The following is a 16157-nucleotide window of genomic DNA, read 5'->3' on the forward strand; positions in this document are numbered from 1 at the left end:
TCTAATCCTGTAAATACCTGCAACAATTCAACTTAAGATCTCGATTCCGTGTTCCAATTGATAAGGGCAAGAAGACTTTTGCCTCTAAAGATCCATACATGGTCAGACATTTCTCTCAATGGGTTCAGTTTGGCTTCGATGGCAATGTTAATGGTGGGTGATGTCATTCTAACAATTTTAAAAATTAAGCTGGAGAAAATTAATTTTAAGTACAAATCATATGCGGACAACCACAAACGTAACTAGTTGTTTCAAACAATTGAAATTCAAGGACGAATTTTTTTTTTTTTTAAAGAAGAGGAGTTTGACATAGAACAAATTTTTTGAATTACTACATTTTTATTTTTGATATTTTAGAATTAGTATTTTATTTAGAATAATGTAATTTAGTATAAATATTTTGGATTTATTAGGTTTTTTAATTTGTTTTCCTAATTTCTTAAGTTTTTTGTTTTTAAAAATTAGATTAGTTTATTATTTCCTAATTTTAGTTTTCTTGATGTCCAAGAAAACTTGGTCTTCAAGGTTTAGAATATTATAAATAGTTATGTAAGTCTTATGACAAAAATAATTTTTCATTAATAATATTCATATATCTTCTCTTTTTTATGAATTCAAGGTTTTGTTTTCTTATGGACTTAAGAACTCATTTTCTCTTCTAGAACCCGTATATTCAGTTGCGATATTGACTTTTTATGAAAAGATATGGAAAAAAAGTAGAGATAATAGTTGACTTTTTTGTAGTAACTTTTTAGTTAAAATAGAATGTATGGCTGAATATAGGATTATCCGAACCGCCCAACTCGAACCAATCCGCATACAAATGGACAGTTTTGCAGATACAATACGGGCGGATGCGGTTTGAAATATGGTATGATTGCGGGTTGCGGGCGGATTACGGGTTTAACCCGCACTTGCAAGAATCCGTCCGCACTTAGTCTTTTTTTTTAAAAAAAAATTTTTTAAATCTAGACCGTTGTTATTTTATTATTGCATTTTGGATGCATGTAAAGGTTAATGAAGAATTTTTTTAGGTATGCTTAAGATTTTGAATGATTTTACTTTAATTGTATTGTTGGGTAGCAGATAGTAAATGAGATTTATGATCTAATTTAAGATTTTGAAAGATGTGCTTCTGTTAATTTATAATTTGATTTAAAATTTTAGAATTTTGAATGATTTATTTGTGTTAGGAATTAATTTTGTTGTATTTTTAATTTTATAAGTATTAATTCATTAGTTATTAATAATGGAGCATTTTAGAAAATGGGAGGAGAAGGACCCAAAATAAATATTTACAAAATGAGAAAAAAAAAAAATGGGCTCCAACACAAACTTTTAAAAAAAAAGTCAAACCGCAAACCGCCCTCAACTGTACGTACATTCACAAACCCTATCTGCACAAACTACAATTCGCATCGCGAATAGCTACAGGTTGAATTTTCTCCATATCATATATATGTGAACAAGTCCAAATCGATCCGTAAACCGTTCAAAATCAAACCCCCCACCACCTCTAGAAGATATCCCAAACAGGCCAAAGTCAGCTAAAATACACAAATCACACGTACTTGTACCTTTTGCAGTCCAAACCTTTATATAGAGTATCATTGGAATCTACTTGTCCAAAAACTATCTTATCAGGGATTTACACATCTAATTAGGTTGAGACAAACCTACTTAAAAAATTCTGACCTAACCCAACCCAACCCAAGAGTTGGATCCCTACTAAGACCCAACTGTCTAGAAATCACTCTTGTTAGGATTTGTTTTGGAAAACAATTATTTTAATTGATATACAAAAAGATGTACATAAAAATAAAAATAAAAATTAATTTTTAGATAAATTATAAATACACTTTTTGAGGTTAGTTTAAAATACATATTATCCTCTATGGTTTGAAAAATTACAAATATCCCTTTATTAGAATTTTTTATTTATCAAAATTAATTAAAAAAATAAAATTCATAATTGTTCTCCTATACAATAATAAAATTACCTAAATTATTAATTGAAACATATTTTTAACATCATTAAAAACTGTTAATTGACTTGATAATTTATTAATAAAATGGGCGATTTGTTATGAAATTAGAAACATCAATGGATGAAATGTAATTTTCAAAACTACATGGGGCGATTCGTATTTTAATCAAACCTCAGGAGGTGTATTTATAATTTATCCTTAATTTTTGGGAGCTTCTATTTACACACCACCATCTGACTCAATACACACCACTTTTTAATTCACACTACATCCATTTTGAATTATTTGATATTTTCTTAATTCACACCAACAATTTTTTGAAAAACCTAAAATACCCTAATCTTCCCAACTCTCCAACCCTTACCAAATTCTAAACCTAATCTTAACTACTACCATCACTAGCAGCTATCATCCCTTCTGTCACTGCCCCTGTCCCCAACCACTTCCTTCTTCTTCTCCTCCTCTTTCTCCTACGACTCTCACAGCCCATCCCTTACCCATCAGTTGATACAAATATACCTTCATCTTCCCCAACCCTAACCTTAACCGTGGCCGCCATCCATCATCACTGCCGTTGTCGCCTCCATCTTCTCTCTATCAAAATCGCAATATACTCTCTCTCTCTCTAGAAATTGCGATCGCGAGATCGCGATCTGTCCTTTTTTCGTCATCGGGCTACGGTGGCATTGCAAAGGGATGATGGCGAGTTGCAAGGCTGCGAAAGAGGCATTAGCAAGGCTATGGGAGGTTCTTCGCCATAGTGGAAAGTGTTGGTGGCAGAAGTGAAGATGGCTTGGGATGGCACCGAAGGTATTGTGGTATGCAATGGTAAGGCAGTGATTAGAGGTGGTGCGATATGAAAGATGACTACAACAGCGACAGTATAGAAGGGATGGCCAGAGTTCGGAGCAGTTAGCGAAAGTACAATGCTAGTTATAATTGGTGTGTAATTAGAATTCTGTCTGAAATGATAATTTGACTAATTGACATAAATGTAGTAAAAAAATTTATAAAGATGGTGTGTACTGAGTCAAATAGTGGTATATAAATAGAAGCTCCCTTAAATTTTTTTTTTTTTTGTGATTCCCAAAATAATCCTAGCCTCACCATCTCGAGAGTTTTACCGCGGTACAGATTTGGCCTACACCATGACCTCGACCAATTTAGATTACGAACTTGAGATTTTTTATTTTATTCTAAGACCAATTTAACATGGCCCGGCCCAAACCCTGCCTTGTCCACCCCTTCAAGCCCAAAGTGAGTGTGCATACTTCGCTTTCCAATTTATTTCGTCCAAACTCTGCCACCTGCGACTCCGACTCCGACTCCGACCGCCGCCCAGTTCGCCGGCGAGAATTCTGCCGCCGAATCGCTGGATGTCTGCTACGGTGCGTCGCGTACGTAACACTCTCAAGGTGTGCTCCTCTTCGCCTTTCGTTCCCTCTTCCTCTACCTCACACTCTTCACAAACCCTAATCTCTTCTACCCTCACTCTCTCCCCTAAAACCCTAAATTCTCAACTCTCACAATGTTGTTCTACTTCATCTTCTTCTTCTTCTGTCGATCGAAACTTCGATTTTCTCCAACAGTTTTCACCTTTTCCACTTTCTAATTCATCAAATTCTTCAATCACTGTAATCAATTCGAATGAACGGAGAAGAATCGTAGTTGGGTTAGCTAAGCTGATCAAAAAACAGCAAGGTTATCTTTTGAAGGGATTTTCTCGTAATTTTTGCCCATATTTTCTTGTAAACATCATGAAATTGTTTGAAAACCGGCAAATTGCATTTGCATTTTTCAAATTTTCATTTGGGGATGATTCGGAGGAGACATTGCGGTCGAGTTGCCTTGTTGCCCATCTTTTGGCAGCTGGTGGGTTACGGTTTTTGGCACAAGATTTGCTCTCCTGGGTCGTTGCGAGAATTGGGTTTTATAGGAGTTGCGAAGTAGTGGAGCTTCTGTGCAGAAAGCACCACAAGTATGAGTCTGATTTCTCAGTTCTTGATTCGCTTATGCGGGCTTTCTTGAACGCAGAAATGGGTTCAAGGGCACTGGAAATAGTGGATAGGATGAGGGAGGTTGGAGCAAGGCCGAGCTTGTCAGCTGTTAACATTCTTTTCAAATTGTTGCTAAGGACTGGTGACTACGGTAGTGTATGGAAGTTGTTTAGGGATATGGTTCGTAAAGGACCTTGCCCCATGAATTATACATTCAATGTGATAATTCTTGGGTTTGTTAGAAAAGGATATCTCCAAATAGGAGAGAATTTATTTCATATAATGAGAAAGTTTCAATGTGAACCCGATGTTTATACCTATAACATTTTGATTAATGCATGCTGCATTAGGGGTCAAACATCAGATGGGTTGGCTTTGTTACATTTGATGGTTGGAAGTGGTTGTAATCCTAGCATTGTTACATTTAGTACAGTTATTAATACCATGTGCAAGGAGGGAAATGTCGTGGAAGCGAGGAAACTCTTTGATGGTATTCAAGAGATAGGTGTCTTTCCAAACACCATCATGTATAACACCTTAATTGATGGGTATGTCAAGGCTAGGGACATTGGTCAGGCTAACATGCTTTATGAAGAAATGAGGAACAAGGGTGTAGCTGCTGATGTTGTAACTTTTAACATTATGGTTGTGGGACATTACAAGTATGGAAGAGAAGAAGATGTTGACAGGTTGTTGAAGGATTTAACCATGTCAGGATTGCTTCCTGATCGTTCACTGTCTGATATATCAGTTGCAGGATTGTGTTGGGCAGGACGGTTGGATGAAGCAATGGAAATTTTGGAGGATATGCTTGAGAAAGGGATAGCTATCAGTGTCGCTTCTTTTAATTCTGTCATTGCAGCTTATAGCCATGCAGGCCTAGAAGACAGAGCCTTTGAAGTCTACAAAATTATGGTGAAATTTGGTCTGAGTCCATCATCTTCCACATGCAGTTCTCTCCTTATGGCTTTGTCCAAAAGGGGGAGGCTGCAAGAAGCAAGGGAGCTTATGAATGTAATGATGGAGAAGGGTTATCCTGTCAATAAAGTGGCTTTCACTGTGATTTTAGATGGATATTTCAGAACAGGTGGCGTACAGGCGGCTCAAAGTTTATGGGAGCAGATGGAAAGTAGAGGGATGTCTCCTGATGCCGTTGCCTTCTCGGCCTTGATTGATGGACTTTCTAAAGCAGGTCTTGTTGAGGAGGCATACAATGTATTTTTGGAAATGTTGGAGAGAGGGTTTGTACCAAATAATTATGCATACAATTCATTGATTGGTGGGTTTTGTAACTGTGGAAGATTGAGTGAAGCGTTGAAGTTGGAGAAGGAGATGAAGCAAAGGGGTCTTCTCCCTGATATCTTCACCATCAATATGATCATTAATGGGTTCTGCAAACAGGGCAGAATGAAGTCAGCAATTGATACTTTTATGGATATGCACCGAATAGGATTGACACCAGATGTTGTTACTTTCAACACTTTGATCAGTGGGTACTGCAAGGCCTTTGACATGGCTAATGCAGACGCTTTTTTGAATAAAATGTATGCCAGTGGGTGGGACCCTGATATTACAACCTATAATATACGTATCCATGGTTTTTGTAGTAGTCGGAGAATGAATCGAGCTGTGATGATGTTGGACGAGCTTGTTTTGTCAGGTGCTGTACCAAATACGGTTACATACAACACAATGATGAATGGTGTTTGTAATGACATATTGGAACGTGCCATGATCTTGACTGCGAAATTGCTTAAGATGGCTTTTGTTCCAAATATTGTCACGACTAACTTGTTACTGTCTCATCTTTGCAAGCAAGGGCTGCCAGAGAGGACCTTGATGTGGGGACAGAAGTTGAGTGAGTTTTGCTTCGACTTTGACGAAATAACTTATAAAATACTGGACAGGGCGTATCGTAACATCCAAGAAGATGCTGAATATTTTAGAGAAACATCAGGAAAGAGCCTCTTTCTAGATTTCCTTATGTACATTACTTATGACTATTTGCGTAGATATAGGCCCCGCAGTGAAACACGTCAATATTCTTTTCAACTAATTGACAGCGGATCTAGTGGGTCCTGCAATGTCACGAAAAAGGGAAGTTTGTAGAACTTTAGCCTTAGAATATGAGAAAACCTTGCTGCATTAACATACATGCCAAAAAAGTTTTCCTAGAGAAGTTTATGTATTTATTGGTGAAATTGAGGTTTCACTAATTGTGAGAATTATTTGAGGAATTGGATTGAGATGGTATTATTGAAGACCAGGTATGCTTGAAATTGGTGGTTCTTCAGTATCAGTGGGAAAGTCAAAACAGCAGGTTTGAGGTTACAAATAAAGACATTGTTAGACTTTTGGGTACCATGACTTTGTTGGGCTGAGTTGAATTGGTGGTAGAGGAAAGCAATTATGGTAGCTGGAGAAGCGAAGTTAGCGTTTGTTATGGTGGGATGATTTTACACCAGCAGTGTCTGCTGAAATCTTATTTAGACATATGTTAAAACTTGAAAGGCAGAAGGCATTCGTTAACCTGAATTTATAGTTGAGTCGAAACTAAATACACCATAAATTCTCTGGTGTTTTGTATCTTAAAAAAAAAAAACTTGTGTTGGGAAGAATCAGGTCTGGACCATAAAGTGGAATATAAAACCTTTCTTGGGCCTTTAGAAATACTGAGCAATGGTTGCTCAAGTTCTGTTTTTTGGCTCCACCTAACGTTATGAAAAGGAGCATAGTTGGTGGAAAACCTGCCTTAGAAGCCACTGCGGGGTCAGGGAGAATCAAATATATGTAGCCTTATCACCACATGCACGGAGACTATTTATGTGGTTTGAACCCGTGATGCCCAAGTCGTAATGGAACAACCTTATTGTTGTATCAAAGCCCGCCCTCAAAAGCTACCTTAGGAGGTAACCTAAATTTATTTTCTCAATTTACAAAATGGTCATGTACTTGTGTTATGTTGTAGCAACAAACTTTTTTTGCATGATCAATAATAGTTCTTTCATGGTTTGAACTTTCGAAAAATTTCACGAGTTGATAAGGTGTATACATTCTGAGTAGCTCGCCATACAGGTAAAAGAAAATTGAATAAAATTTAATTGTCATTTATACAGCCAAAATGTTGTTGAATATTTATCAACATTTGATATTGCAAGGCCATGATAAACATGGCACGTTTTGTTTCCTGTGATATTGATTACAATTTCTTTTGTTATGCGTATGATTTCTTATGTTATTTAATGGTGTTATTTTACAGTGTTGTAGTCTCAGGTTCAGGGGACAGCTTGCTGGTTCACAATATGTCTGGACTTAAAACTAAAATTATTAAGGGATTATTAGGGTCGAGGCAGAGAATTGGCTTTTATTCACAAAGTTGGTAAAAACTTTGTAATTGCATGAAAGTCATATTGTCTAGTTTTATTTACTGGAAAATCAAAAGAAGACATCTAAATATGTTCATTTTCGTCCACCTTTCAGTCAAAACCCATTAACTTTTTCTTCTTCTTTATATATACAAACCCACCTAGGAACTGAAGTCAGTGCTTAATGACATATATGGATGGAAACCTTTAAAAAGCACAGAAACAGACGCCCGACACGACAAGGATAAGCTGACACATCAAATTTACAAATATGTAGGACAGACGCGTGGGGGACACACAAAATATATAGTTTTATATATTTAGTACATGTCACATAGATGAATATTTTATTCAAAGACAATAAAAATGCAACATAACACTAATTTTTAAAGTTTAAAAGAGAGATAAATAGGTATAAATCTATATTCTTTTTCTTTTCTCATTGTATTCTCTGAACTTTTTTGTCCAAACTTATAATGTATTTTTGTGTGTCTAAGCAATGGATGAGTGTCCCCGGTTGTCCAAAGCGTGTTTGGATCTACAAAAACAAAAAATAATATGTGACACATTTGGACTTGTATTCGAACCTATGAAGCACGGACACCTCCCGAGGGCCCGCATATCTGTGTCGGACACGGATCCTTCATTCTTCTTCTTTGCTTCATTTTCTTCTTCTTGCTTCACTTCACAGTTCTTCTCTCTACCCCTCTCCCTCTCTCTTGCTGTTTCGCAATATGTCCCTCTATCTCTCTCTATTTTCGTCTCTCTCCCCCTCTGTTTTTTGGGTCTCTGTGTTCATATATATATATATATGATTTGTGTTTATATATATATATATATTTTATTCTCTCTCTGAGAGATTAGAAATACTTTTTTTTTTTTATTTCTTTTTATTTTCTCTCTAATGAGAGATTAAAAATATCTGTTTCTTTTATTTTTATTTTTATTTTTTTTAAGAAAAATCTTTATTTATTTATTTATATCTAAACCCCTCTTTTTTCCCCTCTTTTTATTTTTTCTATTTTTTGAAGTATTCTTGTTTGTTTAACCCTAAACATATATATAGAACTAATTACTTTTATTTGTTAGAAAAAATCAATTTGTTGAAGGTGTTTATTAATTTTATTGTTTTATTGAGTGTGTTTATTAATTATATTGTTTTTGTAATTTCATAGGAATTTTTTATTCTTAAATATGGCATTTGATTTTAAAGTAGTGAAATGTATGTTTCTTTTAATTTTTTTTAGTGCTATTTTACATTTTCAATTACCTTCCAATGAACTTTATTTTTTATTTATTTATTTATTTTTATCTTTTCAATTTTAGACATATAATAAATAAATAAAATAATATATATTGAACATGTCCCCAGCGTGTCGTGTCCTCCGTTTTTTGAAAATTTGTATGTTTGCATGTCCGTGTCGTGTCCCGTGTCCGTGTCCGTGTCCGTGCCTCATAGATTCGAACATGTTGGAAAGTGTCCAAAAAGTGTTAGTGTCAAACACAGATATGCACCTTCCTAGAAGTGTCCTTGCATAACATATACATATTGCCTCTTCAATTCAACATACAGGCACCCCCTGCTTCTTGATGAGACATGGGCTCCCATTCTTCTTTTAAATACCCCATTGTCCTTTTATCTCATTCTTTGGGTACATCGGAGGGGGAATGAGGGAATTGAACTTGTTTATCTAATGTTTATACAAACAATTATTTCTCTCTATATATAATTTTCTCACACTATTCAATCTGTATGCGCACAAAACCCCCCCATTCCACCCATAAACTCACTCTCTCTATTTTCCTCTCTGTTTAGATCTGTGTGTGAAATTCATTTTGTAGAATAAGTATACAATGCAAACAAAAAGCTAGAGGTGGTACAATATGAATTTTTTTTGTGTGTTAGGATTTTGGGCATTTTCTATGGTATTATATATGGCATGTACTATAACTTGCATCTAAAATGTTTTTGCATTAGTGTGAGAGAGGAAGGTGAGTGTGTTTGTGCTATAGTGTGAGAGAGGTGGAAAGAGCTTTAACCTAGGGAAGAGGGGATCACCAGGGAATGGGGTGGACGGGATGCCGATTTGGCACTGCTGAGGAGAAAGTCCTAGTTCTGCCCTGATCACATATCTTTTCTATTACATGATGTGAGTTCCCAAGTTGGTGTGAACATAGTCACACTATTTACCATTCCCAAATTGCCTTAGATTTTGATTTTAAATTTTAGATTTTGATAATTTTTCAGTTTTCTTTTTTCCTCATAATTTGTTGATTTTCATAGCACACCCATCTGGTCTGCACATTGTCTATTATACCTATGTATATATTTGGAAGCATATCCATCCATGTATGTAAAGAGAGGAGGTATTGAATTGTAAATTTTTCGTCTCCTATGTTATTACTTATTTACCCGTTGTTTCACTTTCCAATCTCATCTGCCTTATTATAAATGGAAAAATATGAGGGTATAAGTGGAATTCCCGTGTGCGCTGATTTCTGGGGGAAAAATAGATGAAGACTTTTTGGTTGTTATTTTCCTTTCTTTTTTTGTGTATGTCTGCATGTTGTTCACATTGTGTGGGGTTATTTCAGAAGAAAATTTTACATACAATCGGGGATGACAAATAGCTTGATATTCTCTCTCTCTCTCTCTCTCTCTCTCTCTCCCCTCTTGGTTAAAGTTACTTCAAAATTTTGTGATCATTCAACTGGAACAATGATAGAAGCCTAACCCAGCTGCATTTCAGCTCCCTATTGGATTGTTAGCTCTGAAACCAAGTCATGATTAGCTTAAAATCCTCACACATTTGCTTTCAACATCAACATCATCAACATCGGCGCCTCAACATTGACTCCTTGTTTTCCCCATCGTTCGCTACTTAGATTGGTGGGTTTGCAAAGTTTGCCAACTTCGTTTGCACTTCAAGGGAGTGTGTAGGAGTTTATGCATGGTTCCTCAGCTCCCAGGATTTCATATTTACTGTTAGGATGTGTCTTGGGTTTTCTTCTTGGGCCAATTTTACTTTATCCCCTTGTGGCTTGGTCCATGTGTGGATGACCTCTTTGTTAATTGGAAATGACCACATCACCCCTGCGGTTTGTGGATTAACTGCACAATTAGTTTTACCATTTAAATTAACGAGACGTGACGCCACACGCTTAGGTTGAAAGAAACCATTTTTTAAGAACTTACCCTTTTACTCATCTATTCTTTTTGTTTTGCTATTGATGAAGGGTTGTGTGTTATCTTTGTTTAGTTATAAACATTTCTAGTTATTGATGGTATGTAGTTATTTACATTATGAAATTTCAATTTAAATTGCTCAATGATTTTTAGTTCACGTGATCCCAAACATCTTCACAATAAAAAAAAAAAATTTCATGAATCTAAAAAAAAATTCTTTTTTTTGCATAATTCTCTTTTTTATTTTTTTTTTATTTTTTGCAATAGTGGTGACTTCAGTGTAGCCCTTGATAAAGCGGAATGGTGAAAAGGATTCAAACCTCACTTGAGTGGGAAAAAAGGCTTAGTTTGGTTTGGTTTGGTTAGTAACTTCTCTGCTCGAATGCAAATCTGTAGTACAAATCATAAACCTTCTTTGTTCAACCATTGTACTCAATTTTTTCAAAAGTATGTGTATTTAATAATACATGATTTAAGGGCCTGTTTAATTATCAGGATTAATAGTGACGAGATTAACAATCCATGAGATTAGTGTAAGATTGGTTATCCAACTAGATTAGTGAGATACATAATTCCGTCTTGTCTGAGTTTGTTTTGCAATAGATATGAAAATATATAATCATAATTGTATGTATGTTTTGCGTTATTAGTCGTATGATTAAAAATTCGGTCAATCATGTTGGATAGAAAGGCCATTGGAATCTAATCCGAATAATAAAATTTGCAACCAAACAATGGAATGTGAATCCCATGAATTACTGATCCCAATCCTATATTGTAATCCACCCAATCAAACAAGCCCTAATAATACTATCATGAATGGATTTGGTCAGACTTTCTTATTGATCATTTGACTTTTTATTTTGGAATTTTGTGTAAAACTGATATGCAACTATAAGAAACTGTTTGAAACTATTACCAAAGTTCTTTTGGTTGCAGTTATATAGTCCCGGAGAGCAACTTTTCGGATACTAGTGGTTTTGGGAGCTTATGATGGCAAGAAAGTAGGATGGATTCTATACTTAAAAAAATTTAGAAGGTAGACTGATTGTTGTAGGTGACTTTCTCTAGTGGTTTAGAGGCAGTTCTGTTGCTACCAACTTCTTTGCTTGTAGTCTTGTAGATCTACATGTTCTAGTGGATCTGAAGTGGGTTTGTGTTCAGCAACAGAAAGAGGTGAAGTTCTGCTTTCTTACCCAAGAATATTTACAAGGGGGAAAGCCTCGAAAGGCACACGAATGCGCCTCTCGTAGACGAATATCAACTCAGTCTGCTCCCACTACACAGGATTAATAGCGAGGGGATTAACAGTCCATGAGATTAGTGTAGGATTGGTTATCCAGCTAGATTAGTGAGATACGTAATTCCTTCTTGTCCACATTTGTGTTGCTATAGATATGAAATATATAATTATAATTGTATGTATGTTTTGCGTTATTAATTGTAAGATTAAAAAATGGGTCAATTTTGTTGGATAGAAAGGCCATTGAAATCTAATCCAAATAATAAAATTTGCAACCAAACAATGGAATATGAATCCCATGGATTAATAATCACAATCCTATGTTGTAATCCACCTAATCAAACAGGCCCTAATAGTAGTATCATGAATGGATTTTTTTGTGTCAGACTTTCTTATTGGTCATTTTAGACTTTTTATTTTGGAATTTTGTGTAAAACTGATATGCAACTATAAGAAACTGTTTGAACTATTACCAAAGTTCTTTTGTTCGCAGTTATATAGTCCCGGAGAACAACTTTTTGGATGCTCGTGGTTTTGGGAGCTTATGATGTCAAGAAAGTAAGGATGGATTCTATACTAAAAAAAATTTAGAAAACTTTCTTTATTATTTTGTATATTGCATCTAGTCTTACTGTTTAGAATGATAAGGTTTGAAATTGATATATATATGTATATGACTATTGCTTGTTTGAAAATATTATTGAAACACAATTGCTCTATCACTGACCGGAAGTGGCGATCCCCTATTGTTATTTTTTGTGACGAATCTATTTCAAACATTTAAATTAAGAATTATTTACATGAAAATGCCGCAGGTATATGCATCAGATAATGGAAGCCATCTCATCTCATATACATTGCAACTTGCAACATCTGAACATCAGATTCATGAACCCTTATTTGAAGAAAATCAAAGAACCCCATTTATGTCGAAAGAGCCGCTAATTTGAACAGGTGTTCAACTTTGACACTATCCGAGGTACATCTCTGCTTTTCTTTTTCTTCATGTTGCTTGGTGGTTCATCTTTTTCTCTGTCTCCCGTGGTGGCTGTTAGCTCCTCCTCACCTCTTGCTTATTCTTCTCTTTTTTATATTTACGTCTTTTTTCTCAGCTCTGCTGGGTTCCAGTCCAGGTTGAGCAGTTTGCTTCTTCTTCTTCACATTGCTTTCTCTCTCTCTTGGGTTCCAGCCTAGGTCAGCCTTCTTCTCAACTGTTCTGGTTTGTTGCTCTCTTGTGCTCCTTTTTGTTTTTTTGTTTTGTTTTTTTTTTTTACCTGTAGTTCATTTTTTTTCTATTCTCTGTTCGGGATATCTAATCCATGGAACTGGTTTTTTCTTCCTGCTTTGTTCTCTCTCCTTTCCGCTCACTCACTTCTTTTACAAGAAACTATTGGTGCAGGAGGAAGATCTAGTAACCAGCTTTTTTGCCAAAATTGATAACTGGTTTCAGGTTGACGAAAAGGAAGATTTTGTTACTTGGAAATGGGGAAATTGAGGAATGTTGACTGTCAAGTCTTTCTAAAACAAAATGGGAGGATCTACAAACTGGAGATTAGTAGGTAAGACTCTTGCACTGTTATGCAGAAACATCTATTATTCATTGCAGAATTGACAAAACCAAAGGTTGAAGAAAGGTAGAAATGAGGCATTAGTGCTTTTATTATTATTATTATTATTATTTATTTTTTTTTAAATCAAGATAATTATTCTTATGATTGTCATTGTTGATGAGTCTTAGAACATTTGAAGTCATGCTATTCTACCCCTTTATTTATTTTTTTTTTATTTTTTTATTTTTTTGTGTGGTTGTCTAGGGGTTGCAGTTGTTAAACTAAAATAAAACAGCACTACAAACAATACCAAATGTGTTATTGTTCAATGAGACATTAAGAATTCTTTTTTCCCTTCATAGATGGTTTTGCACCTCCTAAATAGGATTTTTCATTTTTTTTCTTTTCGGATGATTGAAAACAATTTTTAAGAGCTCAGGAAAATGGGTGCAATCCATGAACACGAGTAATTTTAATCTAGGTTTTTACTTGCAACAAATGGTTGGGAACCCTCACCATTTTTTTTTCTAATCTTCAATGAAAGATACAATATCACGTGCTTACATCCATCTTTTTTGGGGTGTTCAAATTTAAGTTTTTCTTCATCTAGGAAGCATGAGTGGGGGTACGGTGTGCTGATGCAATAAAATGTAAAAAATTATGATATGGGTATGGTACCATACGTCTATCAGAAAATATATTTTTATAATTTGTAATGATACATGACATATAACAATTTAAAAATCAAATGCAAAAAATAATTGAAGCATTTTTGTAATGGTACAAAAAAACCCTAAATAGTTTATATATTTTTGACAAGTGCAAAACTACCCTATACTTCTAAAGTTTTTAAAAATAGGCATATAATATAATTGTTCAAGTCATATATTTAAAAAATCACAGAAGTATTTGAAACATAACCATTCCATATCCGAAACGTACCCATCCTGTAACCGTCTCTTACCTATGCCGCATTTGTCCCGTATTCACATACCGGATATGCATTTTGCATGCCCAGTACATGTGCAGCTGTACCAGTATGTACAGGTACCAGTACCATACAACAGTATTTTTGGGGTACTATGCTTCATAGTTGTTAATGCTATTACGCAGTGAATTATGTAGTGCCTCAAATGACAGTTTCCTTTCGTATTTTAGTAGAAATGGAGTCATCTTCTGTACGTTGTTTTCTTTCTGAAGTAAAAAGTGCTGCTTGGGAGCTGATTTTACTGTGTGGTTAGCTTTTGTTAAAAGATCTTCTTTATTGATTTACTCTACATATTTGGGAGTTCTTGACTTCTCTATCTCTGAAGTTTGCATTTGCTGACATCCATGGTTTCTGGAATATCTGGTCTCCCACAATATGATCAAATTATGCATGGAATAGAGTTGTTTGTTTTTCTTATTTATTATTTTTATGCTACATGTATGCTATCGACTATGAAGTATTGGCACATCCCCTTTGTGTCTTAAAGACACATGTTGGCAATACCCCAATCCATTTCGTTATTTTAAAATTATTTTATCAAGTTTTCATGTAGTAAATGTTTTCAACCAAAACAAGCGTAAATAACATTGTAATTTTCTGTTATTGTGGATGGTTGTGTTTGGATTTGTGAAGAATGGCACATTTTAATTGTCTTGCAGTGGCGGAGCATGATGGAATATGGACTTCCACAGAGACACAGGCAGCTATTCTGTTTTACAAGGAACCTCCATGATTGGCTGCAGAAGTTTCATTTTGGATTGAGTGAGGCCTTGCATTTGTTACCGAACGGATCGACTTCTCTAGAACCTAATCCCTACTTATTACAGGTCATGATTGATTTGCGGACAAGATTAGGCAAGATAAGTTATACAAGGATTACAATCCCATTAAGTTATACCAGGATTACAATCCCAGGGTAAGTTATTTTGACGAGATTGTGACGAAAGTGTTATTTTGGGATAGGTTGTCACCCTTCTCGCTGCGACAAGGGTGAAATTTTTTCTTCTTGTTTGTTCTTTTTTGTTGTAATAATAATTAAAAATGATTATGTACGCGACATTCTCATTTAATCGTTGCTGGAAAGTGATGAAATAGAAAATAAATTAATTTTTTCTTGTGTTTGTTTAACAAGAAAGTGATTGAAAGAAAACAAAACTAAAATTTTCATGTGTTTGTTTAATAAAAAATAGGTGGAACGTGCAACTAAATATTCTCATGCAATACATATATGCATGTAAGCTTGACTTTACGCTTACTACCCAAAAAATTAAATTAAATTAAATTAATTTTTTCCAAGATTATATATAGTTTGAACTATAAACTTTTATGTTTTTCTTACAGTTTATTATTTTTCAGTTGTTACTTCAATTTATTTAATCGTATTATTATATAAATTCTAGTCCTGTTAATTATTTACTTTTTTTTCTCCTCTAAAAGCAAAGCATAGTTGATTAACTCGAATGATATAAATTTATGCCAAAACGGTTAAACAAGTGAGTTTTGTTTAAAATGGGTAAAGTTAATTTAGGCAAACTAAAAAATTTCTCATGACTGATACCAAAATTACATTATTTTCTTTTCTAATCAAGCAGACCCTTGAGAAATGATGGCCAGTCGACTATAAAACAAATCAAGTTATTCGAGCTTGATTGGGAACATCTCTGGCAGTAAAACAAATCAAGTTATTCGAGCTTGATTTGGGCTTCATTTGTTAAAAAATTGTTTCTAATTGACTTGTTACATAAATAAATAAAATTTTAACATATTTTAAAACTCGTCAATTTTTTTTGAAGTAAAAGTTAAATAACCTACTACCCAGCTTAACTAAATTATATCCAC

General features: G+C 34.7%; 1 protein-coding gene across 40 annotated transcripts; it reads left to right on the plus strand.

The window, feature by feature from the left end:
• Positions 1 to 3194: 3194 nt before the first annotated feature.
• Positions 3195 to 15453, plus strand: LOC114270483 (uncharacterized). 40 transcript variants are annotated; one of them, XR_014329861.1, is made up of 8 exons: positions 3195 to 3403; positions 7245 to 9500; positions 10805 to 10893; positions 11477 to 12338; positions 12596 to 12759; positions 12893 to 12999; positions 13180 to 13339; positions 14978 to 15453. XR_014329861.1 is itself a non-coding variant. In XM_082869354.1 (8 exons), the coding sequence occupies exon 1, from the start codon at positions 3365 to 3367 to the stop codon at positions 6092 to 6094; it is 2730 nt and encodes a 909-aa protein (XP_082725480.1). In that variant the 5' UTR covers positions 3202 to 3364; the 3' UTR covers positions 6095 to 6894; positions 7245 to 9500; positions 10805 to 10898; positions 12274 to 12338; positions 12596 to 12759; positions 12893 to 12999; positions 13180 to 13339; positions 14978 to 15453. The 40 variants fall into 40 exon arrangements, 38 of the variants coding, with proteins under 38 accessions (XP_082725480.1, XP_082725471.1, XP_082725472.1 ...); XM_082869354.1 differs by having other exon boundaries at positions 3202 to 6894; positions 10805 to 10898; positions 12274 to 12338; XM_082869345.1 differs by having other exon boundaries at positions 3202 to 6894.
• Positions 15454 to 16157: the final 704 nt, after the last annotated feature.

Source organism: Camellia sinensis, chromosome 5 (genome assembly GCF_055761805.1).
Source record: "Camellia sinensis isolate YWXY chromosome 5, ASM5576180v1, whole genome shotgun sequence".
Taxonomy (NCBI): Eukaryota; Viridiplantae; Streptophyta; class Magnoliopsida; order Ericales; family Theaceae; genus Camellia; species Camellia sinensis.

Bases quoted from the DNA above. Each gene is read 5' to 3' on its own strand.
- LOC114270483 (XM_082869354.1), top strand. From the start codon at position 3,365: ATGTCTGCTACGGTGCGTCGCGTACGTAACACTCTCAAGGTGTGCTCC.